This window comes from Rhinopithecus roxellana, chromosome 15 (assembly GCF_007565055.1).
Source record: "Rhinopithecus roxellana isolate Shanxi Qingling chromosome 15, ASM756505v1, whole genome shotgun sequence".
NCBI classification, from domain to species: domain Eukaryota; kingdom Metazoa; phylum Chordata; class Mammalia; order Primates; family Cercopithecidae; genus Rhinopithecus; species Rhinopithecus roxellana.
This window is the reverse complement of record NC_044563.1, coordinates 71,260,960-71,276,544: the sequence shown is the minus strand read 5'-3', so window position 1 is coordinate 71,276,544 and position 15,585 is coordinate 71,260,960. Positions and strand designations below refer to the sequence as shown.

The 15,585-nt window shown below is 41.4% G+C and overlaps 2 protein-coding genes across 5 annotated transcripts; one reads left to right on the top strand and one right to left on the bottom strand.

The window, feature by feature from the left end:
• The first annotated feature begins 657 nt into the window (after window positions 1-657).
• On the top strand, window positions 658-12,583 carry HYLS1 (HYLS1 centriolar and ciliogenesis associated). Of its 4 annotated transcripts, none has more exons than XM_030918298.1 (3): window positions 658-784; window positions 3,433-3,483; window positions 11,290-12,583. In XM_030918298.1, the coding sequence occupies exon 3, from the start codon at window positions 11,312-11,314 to the stop codon at window positions 12,209-12,211; it is 900 nt and encodes a 299-aa protein (XP_030774158.1). In that variant the 5' UTR covers window positions 658-784; window positions 3,433-3,483; window positions 11,290-11,311; the 3' UTR covers window positions 12,212-12,583. The 4 variants fall into 4 exon arrangements, with proteins under 4 accessions (XP_030774158.1, XP_030774157.1, XP_010351302.1 ...); XM_030918297.1 differs by having other exon boundaries at window positions 11,287-12,583; XM_010353000.2 differs by lacking the exon at window positions 3,433-3,483 and having other exon boundaries at window positions 11,287-12,583.
• Window positions 5,480-15,125, bottom strand: PUS3 (pseudouridine synthase 3). Its single transcript, XM_010353002.2, has 4 exons — window positions 15,076-15,125; window positions 7,913-8,336; window positions 7,230-7,795; window positions 5,480-6,285 (listed from the first exon to the last, which is right to left on the bottom strand). The coding sequence occupies exons 2-4, from the start codon at window positions 8,288-8,290 to the stop codon at window positions 5,784-5,786; spliced, it is 1,446 nt and encodes a 481-aa protein (XP_010351304.1). The 5' UTR covers window positions 8,291-8,336; window positions 15,076-15,125; the 3' UTR covers window positions 5,480-5,783.
• Window positions 15,126-15,585: the final 460 nt, after the last annotated feature.

The window sequence follows — 15,585 nt, the reverse complement described above, 5'->3', positions numbered from 1 at the left end:
ACATTCCAAAAGAAAACAAGTGCCTTTTGGAGCAAGGCAGTCAGTCGGTGGCTGGAGCACAGGAACGCGGGAGGAGCTGCGGATACGCAGCCACGGGTCACGCCAGAAATGCACACCATGCAGAGGAAAGGAAGAGCTCAGTGCGTCGGGGTTTCATACAGCCGCTCTGTCAGGCCCCAGGAGCACGTCTAGAGCGCACAGGCAGACGGCTGGAACCGTGCCCTGAGCGCCTTCCCCTCCTGGCACCACTGGCCCCGCAGCAGCCAGGAGTTAAGAAGGGCGGAGGCTGATTCCAATGAGGTGGCAGAACGTTAGGCGGCCTCTCCAAAATCCCAGCTACCTCGCCGTTAGCCAAGGTTTGAGGGTTTTCTCTTTCTCTTCGAGGGCCCAACCTCCCTTCCAGACTTACTACACCGGAGGCATCGCAGCAACAACTGCTGCCCGCACGCCTCAGCTAGGCAGGCTCGGATATCCATTTTTAAGGCAGCATGCGAAATCCCGGGCGTGCTCCCGCTTGCGGAGGAGGCCAAGAGAAAATGGGTGCCAATCAGGATGCAGACTTGGAGGACGTTTACCCTCAGGACCAATAAGAGGGACGGTGGGCGGGGCTAAGGGCGCCGGTTCGCTCTCGGGATTTAAACCTCAGCTGCCGGCGGTTAACGGCAGGCTCGGCGTGTTGCGGGGGAAGTGCGCCTGCGCCAGCTACGTGAACGCTAACAGAATCTGCGGTGCTCTGCTGGCGGCGGGCAGGACGCGGTGTAGAGAGTGGACTTCGGGGACGCGGGTAAGCCAGGCGAAGGCCGGAAGCGGCGGGATGCGGGGACCTGGTGACTGCCGCCCCACTGCCGCCGGAGCTCTAGCTCCTTTTCCCACCGTCGGGATGGTGCAGAGTGGCAGCTTCCCTCCCTGGTTTCCAGGTCCTGCCTGGCAAGCAGTCCCGAATCTCTACGTTCATCAGGAAGGCGGCCCGGGCAGCGTGAGCTACAGGCGCTGTGCGCGGCGGGCCGCGGCCCCTGTAGGTCATGGTGTGCACTGGCCGCGGCCGCCGTCGTCTTTGTCCTGGTGGTCTCTCTTAGCTTCTGGGCCGTTCCCCTGGGACCAGGCAAAGGCCGGCGACGGCCCCGGGGCTGGAGCGGAGTCCCGAAGGCCGCTGGCGACCCGGGTCCTAGCCACGCCCGCGGCCAGGTGGGGCGACTGCGAGCTTTGCCATTGGAAGGCGGAGCGTGTCTTGTCGCCTTCTAGCTGCAGCTTTTGTGAATTGCCGCATGGAACCCCGAAATGGAAGTAAATCTTTTCTATTCTAAACAGTATGCAATCTCACTAAGCATGCAAAGGAAAACATTAAGATATCTTTTTAGATTGGTAAGATTTTTCAGTACCCAATGCTGGTGAGAAAGTGGAGAAATAAAAGCAAGCACCTTTATGCCCTGTGTGTTGGGAATAGTCCGTTTTTTCTAGAGGGCAGTTTGGCATTATAAATCAGAATTCAGGCCGGCCGCGGTGGCTCACGCCTGTGATCCCAGCACTTTGGGAGGCCGAGGCGGGCGGATCACTTGAGATTGGGAGTTTGAAACCAGCTGGCAAATATGGTGAAACCACGTCTCTACTAAAAAAAAAATTAGACGGGCGTGGTGGCGGGTGCTTGTGCTCTCAGCTATTTGGGAGGCTGAGGCAGGAGAATTCGCTTGAACCTGCGAGACGGAGGTTGCAGTGAGCTGAGATCAGGCCACTGCACTTCAGCCTGGGCGACAGAGACTCGACTCAGAAAAAACAATAATAATCCCAAACTGCCTTCTGGAAAAACCGATTATCCCCAACACACAGGGCAGAATAAGGATGCTTGTTTTTATTTCTTCACACACTCGCCGGCACTGGGTATTGAAAAATCTTATCAATCTGAAATGGTGTCTTAATGCTTTTATACACATTATTGAGATTGAACATGTTTTCTGTTTATTATTGTTGTTGTTTACAAAGACTTTGACTTTGTGCCCAGGCTGGAGTGCAGTGGCCAGATCATAGCTCATTGCAGCCTCAAACTCTAGGGTTCAAGCGGTCCTCCTGCTTCAGCCCCCATGGTTCTGAGACTACAGGCTTACGCCACCACACCTAGCTAATCTTTTTTTCTTTTGAGAGATGGGGGTCTTGCTGTGTTGCACAGGTTGGTCTTAAACTACTTCCCAGCCCCAAGCGATCCTCCCACCTCAGCCTCCAAAGTGCTGGAATTACAGGCATGAACCACTGTGCCCAGCCTGTTCATTAGTTATTATTTCTTTGGTAAAGCATCTGTCTTTTCTCCCTTATCTTACTGATATGTGTACCCTTTAACAGCGTTCTAAGAGGAATTCAAATTACTGATTTTTAAACCTGTTACAAGTATTTCTCCCAGTTTGTTGTCTCTTTTGCCTTCATTATGGTATTGTTCGCCTTTGTGGTAGGATGTTTTGTTTTAATACTGATTCTTTAAGCAGCTTGCTTACCTCCCCAGAGGTAGAGAAATTTGTTATAACTGCAATAGCCTCCCTGTAAGAGTCTACTGACCCAGTTCCTTTATCTCAATTTAAAGTCTTTGCCCCTTCTACCCTTTAAATCCTTTTGATTGTAACTAGCTAAACCTAGGATGCTGAGTCACAGATTTTTGGAGAGAAGATATCATTAGGTATTTTGGTCAATGTGGTCTGTGTTTACAAAATACAAGTTGCTCTAGCTTTTATGTGAAAGTTTCCCTCTAAAGAGAAAGAATTATTCTATCTTTTTTATTAGAAAGAGAAGGAACTGACAGTTACCTATGTACCTTATTAAAGTTTGTATTTTATTTATTGTTTGCAAACACCATCTTCATATGTTCAAGGAAAAAAATAGGAGTGTGACACAGTTGAAATGCAGAGGAAATAACACATTAATCACTGTATAGTAGGACACATGCCATTAAAACAAAAAAAAAAAAACTAGCTTTTGGCTTTACTGCCAAAAGTCTTCCTGGCCCAAACAGAGTCTCACAAATGGTTATTTATGTATAGATATATAAAAAGTGTCATTTAAATTTCACACCCTATTGAAATAGGTCCTTTATTCTAACATTTAGTCCCTACCATGGGTCAGAGACTTCGGAATTTGTACAAATGCTGCCTAAGAGAACAAGTAATTTTGCAAAGTTGCATTTGGGGGCTTCCCATTTGTTCCACCTGTGATGACTGTCTTGACTTTTTCTATGGCAACTACCAAAAATGTAGTCACTAAATTCTTACTTTTCTAGATTGGACAGTATAATCTAGCCAAACTTGAAAGGATTTTACTTAAGATCTAAGACCCTGATCTTCTGATTCCTTTGCTTCTACACAGTATCCTAACAATGACTTTCGGTTAGTGCATTTTGTTCCATGTGTCACTGCTTCAGAGTTAATTTTTTTAAGCTCTATTCTTCTTTTCTAGGTGTTTTTTTTTAATTGAATGTAAATGCCAATCAAGATACATTGAAATAAGGTAAGAAATTCAGAAAGAAGAAAAAACTTTGGTTTGCACTTACATGTTTTATTCCACCATGATCATTGATTACATGAAAAAGAGGATCTTTAAATCAAAATCAAAGGCCAAAGTAATTACATTTTAAGAATACTCAGGGCATAATGAAGTGTTGATAGACTAGGACCCAAAAAGCAGTGATAATGATTCAAATCCAGAAGACTTGGATGATACAATGGGCAATTTTGAATAAATCTTAAGTAATTTTGTACTACTATTTCCCCCTCTCTAAAATGGGGATATTTTCTGGTTCCCTCTCTGCTAGGATATAACAGCTATTATAATGTACTTTTCAGTACTACAGGGTCACCTCACCTTTTGTATGCTATTTTACTTCCTAAATCTGGAACTCTTTCAGTGAAGTCTTACTTCTGTGGTCCACCCCCTGCTGGGCTTCTGTAGCAATTATGCAGCATTAGTTTATGATTTATATATTAGTATTGTTTTTAATTGTCCCATGTGTTATTTGCACTAGCAGCTGGAGGATAGAAAACATATTTGTATACCTGGAGTCTTGAACATGGGTAGGAAATAACTAATTATTGGTTGGTAAGTAAAACTTTGGATCTCATAAACATGGTAGAAGTGTAAATTAGAGGATCAGGGTCTTAGATCTTAAGTAAAATCCTTTCAATGTTGACTAGATTGTACTATCCAATCTAGAAGAGTAAGAATTTAGTGACTACCTAAGTCAAAACAGTCATTGTAGGTAGAATAAACAAGAAGCCTTCAAATGTAAGTTTGCAAAATTACTCGTTCTCTGAGGTAGTAGCATTTGTAAAAATTCCAAATGTGGTTAACACACGCTGCAGTTATGAAAATTATTATTGAGGAAGAAGGTCTGAGTTCAAACTTTGATGTTTATTATTTTTATGGCTGCCAAGGATAATGTATTTAAGACAACTTTGAGTTCTTTTGAATAAATACTGGTGTTCACAACTAATATTTTGAGGGTCACTTACTAACTTTGCTTTGAGAACAAGCAAAGCCTCATCTCATTTGTCCTCTCTCAGTATGTGGTACTACCAGCCGCTCATTTTGCTCACATCTGAAACTTAGGAGTTATCTAGAAAGCCTCCCTAGTGTTGAACAGCATATTCACTGAGTTCTGTTGTTTCTACTTTCTTAATCTGAAATTCATCTACTTCTCTCCGTTCGCCTCACTAGAAGTCTCTTTTAGGCCATTTCATCATCCATTGCCTCCATTACTCCAACAGCCCCCTAATTTGTCACAATGCCTCCAATCTTGCCCTCTTCCCATCCACAGAACACTCAGAGCAATATTTTTGCCACACAGTTCTGTTGGGCATGTAAATTCTTAGTGGCCCTGCAAAATCTAAGCTTTTTAAGGAATGCCTTTGCTCTACAAATGTGACCTTTGCTTACCTTTTTAAACTATGTTCTTGTCACTCTCCAGCCATATTAAAGAATTCACAGTTGCCTGAATGCATATCCTGTCATCTCTAACCCTTTATACAAACTGTATCTTCTGCCTTCTGACACACTTAAAGTGGTTATCCTCACTTTAACTGGCTCCCACTTGTTCTGTAAGATTTAGCTTTAATATCTCCTCTGTAAGAACTTGCCTATAGTCACTAGCCCAAGGCTTGGCAAACACCATGGCCCACGATCTATGAGTGCTTTTTACATTTGTAAAGGATTGTAAAAATACGTATGCAATGGACGCCATTTGTGGTTCACAAAGCCTAAAACATTTACCAACCTTTGCACTAGATTTATATGCTTTGTAAGATAAGGTACTGTGCTTTATTCATTTAGTTAACTTCCAGGTAGGTGCCTGGCATTAAACCAATTTATCCAATCTTTAATTAAATGAATTTAATACTCTTAAATTCTGTCTTAGAAAATAAGACACTCCGGTGAGGCAGTTTATGAAAATTCAGATGAGTAGTGAATAACTTATCTGCTTTGGGGGAGAAAAACACAACAAATTGGATACTTGCAGGATTACGCTTTAATTTGAATACAAGGCACAGGTTTCCAGGTGTACGTAAATACGTCTCCATTTTACGACTGCTTTTTGCTTCTTTAATCTCTTAATCCTTTTGGACTGGGATAAGAGAGTATTTGAAATTTCTTATTAAAGCAATAACTTCCTTAATAGGGCTTTAGTCTTTTTGCTTTTTTTTTTTTTTAAGAGCTGATCATCTGAATTCTTAGTACTTGCAAGTACATTTTTTTTTTTCCTTTCTGTCCACCTACCATTAGGTGGTTCCTAGATCCTGGCAAATTGTCTGTGGTTAAATGATGCTTTTAATTTCTGTGTCAACACAGACCCTCTTTGTTGGTGTCTCCAAATTAGTATTCTCTTCCTCTATTATGTCATTACAGTCCCTTTTGGCTTTTGTTTCTTCCTCATGGAATAAATGTGGGTGCTCAATTCGTCCCCTACGTAAAAAATGCTGAATCCGGGATTCCAATCCTTGGCATTTAGGACGGTCCATGAGGGGCTTATATGTGCGCATCTTCACTCCTTCTACAAAGGCACTGGTCTGCTTTATGACAGAGGGCTTAACATTTCCCCATTCTGTCATTCTATTCATCTTTGGTCCTATTCCACATGGTACTGCAACAGCATCCAGTCCTTGTAGCATACTATACAACATGTGAGTTTTGACAGCATGATTAGCCCACAGTTGTTGTAGGTGGGTAATATTGAACTCCTGAGCCTCCTGGTCATAGATCCACTTGACATTTTCAAACTTACAGTCATATAAGACTAGAGGAAATTCTACAGCCATACTAGAGAAAAAGAGAAAAGAAAGAGTTTGAGAATACATAGCAGCCATCTAACAGTTTTTTAAAATCTAACGGTTAGTTGCATTAAGGGAGCCAGGTAGGAGGTCACCGTTGATATTAATATTGACTAATAGCTGAGAAAATATCTCACTATCCCTAACCTTGAACACCTTTATTACAATAATGAAAAATGCAACAAATCATAGACCAACCTGATCTATGGTAGGTAAATGTCAGTGCTAACAAGACATGGCTCCATCATACTGCTATAAAATTAAAAACAGCTGGTATTTTTTCCAAATTTGTTAATAGCATTGCAATTTTGTATAGTATGGGTAAAATTATTGGTATCTATCTCAGCCTGTTCTCAAAATAAAAATCTTGACTATTCTTTCTTTCCTACCGTTTCAGAAATACGAAATTAGGAAAAATTCAGAAGTACAGTAGGATGACTACTCAGTAATATAAAACAAGCAAGATTTAATATGAATAGTTTGTTCATTTTAATTTTATCACATCCTAACAATAATACCTCAACATAAATTCAGAAACAACAAAGATGTAGAAATTAATGTCCTTTTACTTAAGGAGCCTGGTCAAAACACCTGTCTCTTTACTCATGGGATAGAACAATGAGAGGAAATTAGAATATACTGCTCTCTCTTACATGTTCATAACATTCTACAATTCAGATTAAAGCTTCATGAAGGCAGAATCAGTGACCATTATTTAGATAATTACGGGGGAGAAGAGGATATGCTATTTTTTCATTTTTTTTTTTGTTTTGTTTTTGAGACAGTCTCCCTCTGTCACCCAGGCTGGAATGCAGTGGTCCAATCTCAGCTCAGTGCAACCTCCGCCTCCTGGCTTCAAGTAATTCTTTGCCTCAGCCTCCTGAGTAGCTGGCACTACAGCCATGCGCCATTTGTTTTTTGTTTTTAACTCACCTATATTGAGGCTTCTGGGGATTTTTCTCTATATTCAGCAGCTCATCAATAATCTCTGGCTTCTCCATTCCTTGGCCAATCAGAAAGAGGATAGCCATCATACATCGGACTTGATGATAAAGGAATGCCTGGCCAGTCACTTCAAACTGACATAACTGGAAAGGTTCTTGCCATCTCCCCTCACCTGGGCTCTGGCCCACTAGCTGTACTTGAGCAGACAGAATAGTCCTCTGAAAATTAATCACACCATTGGCTACATCCATTTTACACAAGTTCCTGAAATCATGGGTGCCAACATACTTCTGAGCTGCATGATCCATGGCTACAATATCTAAATCAGCACGAGGGAAAAAATAGCGGTAAGTCCGCTCAAGACAGCTGAACCTAGCACTGAAGCTTGGTTCTACAGGGGCCCAGGCCAATATACGGATGTCTGGAGGGAGTACCCGATTGAGAATGTGGGTATAACGGATCTCTTCAGCAGCAGCATTTGCTTCCTCTTTTACATTAAAGTCCTCAGAATCCCTGCCCCTTGGAAATTGAGAGCGAAGGTCAAGTGAAATCACCTGTGGAGTTAGACAAAGATACTGGGTTTTAGAGACACAAATAATCTCAGTACTCAGTGTGTATACCTAGAATATCCTAGTATTGCTTGCTTTGAGAAACAGTGTATTGGCCCTTACCTGTCCAAAGGCACTAACTCCTTTGTCTGTTCTCCCACATCGGTGATAATTGGATGTCTGTCTGCTTTCTACTAGTCGAGTCTTAGTTAGAGCCTCAAACAGTTTCTCTTCAATGGTATTATTTGTGTTTTCCTGACTAGCAAAGCCCTGGTATCCCCAGCCCATATAGGCTATTCTTAGGGCTACATGTCTTCGGCCATGAGCACTGAAATCAAATGCACGCTTAGTTTTTCCAGCTCCTGATGAATTTTCTCTAATATTTGAGTCCTCCTTATTTTTGGCCTGTTCCTTTCTAAGTCTTTGCACCTCTTGCTCCAATTCTTGTACTCTTTTTAGGAGTTTTTCAGTCTGGTTTTTGTCTGTGTCATTATCAGCCATGATGCAACAGCCCCAGGAATAAAGGAATCATACAGGTCCACGCTGTCTGAAAAGAGAGCAAAGGGATACAATAGTTTCAGTGCCAGTTCCTTTGATGATGTTCCAATGGTATATAAAATTTAATTTAATGCCCAAAGAATATACTTTTGCTTTTCCAGGGATACAAGCATTAGCTTTATTGTGGGTTGATCATCCATAGATATTCTTTTCCATCCCTTCTGGCCAGTTCACAGAGGGAAAGAACTATTCAGCTGTCATTACTAAGGTTTCATTAAAGCAGTCAAAATTTAGGGAGAATGTCTATACATTTCATTTCTCTATCTTCACTGAATTGATTGAGGACTGATGTTACAAATATTTTTCCTCTAAAACATTTCCATTTGATTTCTCATTGTATTCAATTCTCTAGTCATAAGATTTCTTTATATGGGCTACTTATGTCTGCTCTGGGTTTCTACTGCTTTCCATTATTTCAAATAAATGACTTGTATGTTCCATCATCTAATATTCGTTAGATGAATATTAGGTGGTGCAGTAGAAGCTAGCCTAACTGAAGAAGCTTACTGATGGTTGTATTTCACATTGGAAGCAGAAGCTAGAGACAAGATTTTCTCACTTTAAGCCTTTTTGATGGGAGAAAAAAAGGTAATTAAGCACACTGACCCCTTTTTAAAGCTGAATTAAATGCATATTAGATTTCCGTACCTCTAATAGTTTAAAAAGTCAGTCTGATGTAATGTAGATGTCAGTGTAGAAATTCCTGTTATATTTCAGTAATCTGAGGACAACTACACTACATCTTTAAAATTGGGATGGTCTTAGACAATGTGACTGATGGTTACTTCAGTTAGAGAAAACCATCTCCACATCTGTTCTAAGGCTATGTTATGTAAGTGTAGGTAGCTTAGTTTTTTACTCTTGAGTTTCTGTATCTGTAACAGATTAAAAGTTTAAACTGTAAAAAATGAAACTGAAAGTACTAGAAGAAAACAGGGAATAACGTTTTTCTTAAATTCTGGAGTAGGAAAGGCATTTCTAAGCAAAACAGTTTAGAAACCCAGAAACTGTAGAAAAACAAAAGATGTGACCTAAAAGTAAAAATTTCTGCCAGCAAAAAATAAAGTCAAAAGGCAAACAACAAACTGAGAAGAAAAGTGATGGTGAAGTGCTATCTTCCTTAATATGTAAGTATTTCATGAATATATAAATCAGTTTTAATGAAAAAGAAAAAAATCCAGCAACTTGAGAGTCAGATGGACAAAGACCAAGCATTTCGAACAAAAAGAAAAAAGCTTATAAAATATTTGTTAAAAAAATTTCTAAATGCTCAATTTTACTCAGCTGAAATAAATGCAAAAGTATATGAACTATTTTTCAAGGAAGTGACTGCAAAGACAAAGTTTGATAGTATACCACGTTGGAGAGGGAATAGAGAAACAAGCTCTGTTAATAGATGGTCAATACAGCTTCTTTGGAGGTAAACATTTTGGCAACAGCTCTCAAAATTGAATATACACATACCTTTTGGCCCACATCTCCCATGTCTAGAAATTTAACCCATTCATATGCCTGCACAAATAGATAAAAACTTGCAAGATACTCATTTTAGCATCAGTAAACCTATAAACCTAAATTACAACAGTAAGGGAATGGCTGAATAAATGTATATTCATACATTGGAATTCCGCGCAACATAAAATGAAGGTCAGCCTGTGCTGATATAGCTGGATAACCAAGATTATCTTTAAGGTTCAGAAGAGTTGTGTAGTGTTCTCCTTTATGGTATAAAAAAATAAATGTACATGTGAATATGGAAAATTTCTGGATAATCATAAGAAATTGCCTTTGAGAGTAAAAATTGGTGGGGGAGGGAACGTCCTTGCTTAAAATTATCATGTGCATGTATTCGTTTTTTGGTTTAAAAAGAAAAACAGTGGGGACACAGGAAATAGTGGACAAGTAGATACCTATCTCAGATCCAGTCAGGAAACTAGCATTGGGTATGTGGCTGATTGATGTGGGTACTAAGTTATTTCAGACACTAGAATAAATTTAGCTGGCAACTTAAGATGCGTTAAAATTACTAAGACAGCTGGGCACGGTGGCTCACGCATATAATCCCAGCACTTTGGGAGGCCAAGGCGGGTGGGGTGCCTGGGGTCAGGAGTTTTGAGACCAGCCTGGCTAACATGGTAAAACCCTGTCTCTACTAAAAATTCAAAAATTAACTGGGCATGGTGGCCCACGCCTGTAGTAGTCCCAGTTACTCCAGAGTCTTAGGCAGGAAAATCGCTTGAACCTGGGAGTGGAGGTTGCAGTGAGCCGAGATCGTGCCACTGCACTCCAGCTTAGGTGGCAGCAAGTCTTCATCTCAAAAAAAAAAAAAAAAAAAAAAAATTACTAAACATAGAAATTATATGTATGCATATATGTATACACATTATATGTGTGTGTGAGAACACAACACTGCTTTTGTGATTCTTTTTTTTTTTTTTTTTAAGATCAAATCACTCTTTTATGGTTAAAAGTGGGGACTCAGTCTGAAGCCAAACTGCTTGAGTTAGAATTTCAGCTCCACTACTTACTAGCTGAGTAACCTTGGGCAACTTATTTAACTTCTCTGTGCCTCGTGTTATTCATCTGTGAAAAGCAGATAATCCCACTCCTAAGTACCTGTTACACAGTGTACATTAAGCAGTATGCCCCATATCATGTAGTTTCAAGCTTTTCTTATGCCAGAACTATACTGTCCTGTTTTAGGACCTGAAGATGGCAAGACAGTAGAAAGCAGGAGTAAGAGTGGAAATGAAAGCAGGTAATAGGTTGCCTAGAACTGAGTTAAGGCCCCTCTACACTGCTCTGCTGCTACCCTGTATTGAATTTACGCTTGCCTTAGCCATTCTTTCTCCACTTGACTGCTATAAAATAGAAGAGAATGAGCAATTTATGAGCTGGGTATTTATTATCAGAAAGCTGACCAATGTTATCTCTTGCAGAAGGTCCGACAGTGTAGGGGAAGCAATGGAAGAACTTCTACCTGATGGACAAATGTGGGCTAATATGGATCCAGAAGAACGAATGTTGGCAGCTGCTACAGCTTTTACCCACATCTGTGCAGGGCAGGGTGAAGGAGATGTTAGGAGAGAAGCCCAATCTATCCAATATGATCCCTATAGTAAAGCTTCAATAGCCCCAGGAAAGCGACCTGCTCTTCCTGTGCAACTACAGTACCCACATGTAGAAAGTAATGTCACTTCAGAAACAGTCTCTGAGGCCTCCCAAAGACTCCGAAAGCCAGTGATGAAGAGAAAGGTGCTGCGTAGAAAGCCAGATGGGGAAGTATTAGTAACAGATGAGTCGATTATCAGTGAATCAGAATCTGGTACAGAAAATGATCAGGGTCTCTGGGACTTAAGACAAAGGCTGATGAATGTGCAGTTCCAGGAAGACAAGGAATCTTCATTTGATATTTCACAAAAATTTAATCCACCACATGAATACCAAGGAATTTCTCAAGATCAGTTCATTTGCTCTCTACAAAGAGAAGGAATGGGCTCTCCAGCTTACGAACAAGACCTGATTGTTGCCAGCAGACCCAAGTCCTTTATTCTCCCAAAGCTGGACCAGTTAAGCCGAAACCGGGGCAAGACAGACCGGGTAGCCCGGTATTTTGAGTACAAACGGGACTGGGACTCAATACGTTTACCTGGTGAAGATCATAGGAAGGAATTACGCTGGGGCGTCCGAGAGCAGATGCTTTGTCGAGCAGAACCCCAATCCAAACCTCAGCACATATATGTCCCAAACAATTATCTAGTACCAACAGAGAAGAAAAGGTCTGCACTCCGTTGGGGTGTTCGTTGTGACCTTGCAAATGGTGTCATACCCAGGAAGCTTCCCTTGCCTCTTTCTCCTTCTTAAGTCTTTTTAAACTTCTTTCACAGGATTGTTTGAGATAACCCAGCTCTTTATATCTTTCCTTTTAAATAGAAACAATTGTCTTGAAAAGCTCTTAGACACATCTTACGATAAGGACTTCACCTATCATTGGTCTTTCCTAGCTATATATCACATTGGTATCAGATAATACTTCCAAATTGCCACTCAAATCCAGCAGTTGCAAGATAAATCATCAGAAAGAACAACAGACCTGGTCTTCCTATTTTGTCAAATTAGTAAGGGCCCTTTGTGTCCTGTAACCTTTTTTTACCTATCATTGTGAGTTGCTGTGCTTTAATGTGTGTTTTTTAAGTTGCTGGGCATTACACTTATCAATTAAAGTATTTTGGAAATATATGAACTTGAACATTATTGAAATACTTGCCTAAGATGATCTTGAACCTGGGCTATGATGAGAGCTCATAAGAAGGAACAAAAACCTGCCTTTTACACAGTCCTAAAGGATGGGAGAGGTTTACAACATAGCCCTCATTACTAAAGGTATACAACAAATCCAAGTAGTTTTACTTAAATAATGCCCCAAAACAGTAGTACCATATAACATACAGGATTCAAACTTGTTTTATTTCAGAATTACTTCAAAAATATTTTGCCTGCCAGCTGTTTTTCTGGAATACCATGCTTTTTATAATTTGCCCAAGATTTTTGTAGGAATTATGCATCACTTGGAAGACTATTCCTACTCCAGTAGGATTTCAAACTAGTAACATCTGGAATCAGATGCAAAATTAAATACCGATATGAACCTACCTAGCCTGTGTGGGTGCAGATCAAAATATGAATTCTGCTCACCTTAAATTGTACTTTATCTGTTCTTGATATTTCTAACCCAACGGGGACTATCTAAAATCTAAAAGTCAGTTTTTTTTTTTTTTTTTTTTTTTTGAGACGGAGTCTTGCTCTGCCGCCCAGGCTGGAGTGCAGTGGCCGGCTCTCAGCTCACTGCAAGCTCCGCCTCCCGGGTTGAGGCCATTCTCCTGTCTCAGCCTCCCGAGTAGCTGGGACTACAGGCGCCCGCCTCGTCGCCCGGCTGGTTTTTTGTATTTTTTAGTAGAGACGGGGTTTCACCGTATTAGCCAGGATGGTCTCGATCTCCTGACCTTGTGATCCGCCCGTCTCGGCCTCCCAAAGTGCTGGGATTACAGGCTTGAGCCACCGCGCCCGGCCCTAAAAGTCAGTTTTAACACCAGAGGCCAGAAGAATGATGGCACAGTTTGCTTGTTCACAGAGAAAAAGCTCTAACATAAAGGTGAATGACCTTGACCGTTACCATCTGCGAAAATCACTTTCCCTATAACATTTAAAGCCACATAATTCACATATTCACCCAGTTCTGTTTGTTAGGCATTTGTCAGGAAAAGAAGTAATCAACAACTCAGATACATGTAGGATATACTCACCGCAAACAAGTAGAAACTGCAAACTGTCCACCAACAGTGGAACAGTAAATGTTTTTAAAGATATTAGAATATTCAATAGTCATTGGGAATCTTGGGGAAAGTAATATGGGAAGGTGCAAATTAAGTGAAATATAAACACAGGATGATCTCAGTACACACGGAAAGATCAAAACCTAACTCCTGAGTAGTGGGATTAAAGGTAATTTGTATTTACACCTCGGCTTTTTATGAGGTCAAAAATTATATGGTGATTTTAACATGCAAAACTCCAATTATTTATTTGGATCTCAAAAGTCCAATATTACCAAAGTCTCCAAAGTTAACTAGTTCATCTCCCCTGCTAATTAAAGAACTAGGCCAGAGAGTGAGTCTAGTTGGTTATAAGGCAGATTTGTGGCAAAAACAGGACTTGGTACACTACAGTGCTTCTTCCAGCACACCTTATCCTTCTTCAGGTGAAGTGCAGTAGTTCCCAGCAGATGTTTAAGGTAATACCTTGGCCAGGGCTGCCAGGTGACCACAAAGAGGGAATTCGTGTGTCCCCTAAGCACCAATGACAAACTAAAACAGCCATCACCAGATGTTCCATACATTGGGCCGGGCGCCATGACTCACGCCTGTCATCCCAACATTTTGAGAATCCAAGACGGAGGATCGCTCGAGGCCAGGAGCTCGAGACCAACCTGGGCAACAGAGCGAGGCCATCGCTACAAAAAATTAAAAACTAGCCTGCCAAGATGGCGCGCGCCTGTAGTCCCAGCTAGTCGGAGGCTGAGGTGGAAGGATCGCTGTAGCTCAGGAGGTCGAGGCTGCAGTGAGCAGTGATCACGCCACTGCACTCTGCCTGGGTGACAGTCTCCAAAAAAAAAAAAAAGAAGTTCTAATCTCAGGAACCAGTGGGTTAACACAAATAGCATTCCTCTTGATAAACTTTATATTAATCCAAAGGGGGGAAGAGGGAGTACTGTCCAAAGGATTAGCAGACACGCACTATGATCACTAGAAAGCAATCGTGCTCTGTATGTAAGGCATACCCCAAAATTGAAAATTGCTGCCACAGCCTCCCACATAATCCTGGGTTCTCAACTTCTACTGTTTAATGAGCATCCAGTTCTAAGTGGGGCAGCAGAGCACTTTTGTACTCCACAGTACAAGGACCACTGAAGCTCCCGTCACAACGGAATTAAAGACGCCCCGACTGCGGCGAGTTTCCGCCGGGAGCTCCAGAAAAGTACCAGGCACAAAAAGAAAAATACATGGTCTTAAGCGATGTCTCATTTCCAGACAGCAATGCTTTCCTGAAAAGACCAAAGTATGTGAAAGAGGGCAAAAAGAAGACAACAGACAACTGTTCAGCAAGGTGTCCATTTGTCCCTTCCCCTGTGGAACCCAGAAAGTAACCCACCCCAAAAATCCCACACTTACTTTCCGGTAACCGGCCGCGCCGCGTTTCCGAGACAGGAAGCTGTCGCTGTGCGTCGTCTGCGCAGGCGCCCGAGCCCTCATGGGAAGTGTAGTCCACGTTTGTGGGAAATGTAGTTCTGAGAACCGAGCTTGCTGCTAGAATCTACCTCAAGTTTTCTAGTCCAACTACCGTTTCTCCACCAACAAGGGAGGATCTGGGCCTGTGGCAGGACAGCAATAAAAGGAGGAATTCTAGTGCTACGCTAAACTAATAGAAAAAAAGGTAATTTTTCAAATGTCTGCTATCCTTACACGAAAACTAAAAATTGAAGATGCTGGCTCGATTTTGTACCTAGTTAAATGAGAAGAAAGTTACCATTGAGAGACGAAAACATTTACTATTAGAATTAAAAGCTGAAATGAATATGATAATCTCAAAACAAACGACTAGGTGCCCTGAGAGTGACCGAACAGAGCCGGGAGCGTTGCTTCAGCACCACGGAGAGATCATGACTGCAGTTTCGTGTGTTT

Excerpts from the sequence above, each read along its gene's own strand:
- PUS3 (XM_010353002.2), bottom strand. The coding sequence starts at position 8,290 with ATGGCTGATAATGACACAGACAAAAACCAGACTGAAAAACTCCTAAAA. Across the intron at positions 7,796-7,912 it reads GAGTTAGTGCCTTTGGACAG|GTGATTTCACTTGACCTTCG; the intron begins GTAAGGGCCAAT and ends CTAACTCCACAG. Across the intron at positions 6,286-7,229 it reads CCCCAGAAGCCTCAATATAG|TATGGCTGTAGAATTTCCTC; the intron begins GTGAGTTAAAAA and ends CTTTTTCTCTAG.
- HYLS1 (XM_030918296.1), top strand. The coding sequence starts at position 11,096 with ATGAAAGCAGGTAATAGGTTGCCTAGAACTGAGTTAAGGCCCCTCTAC.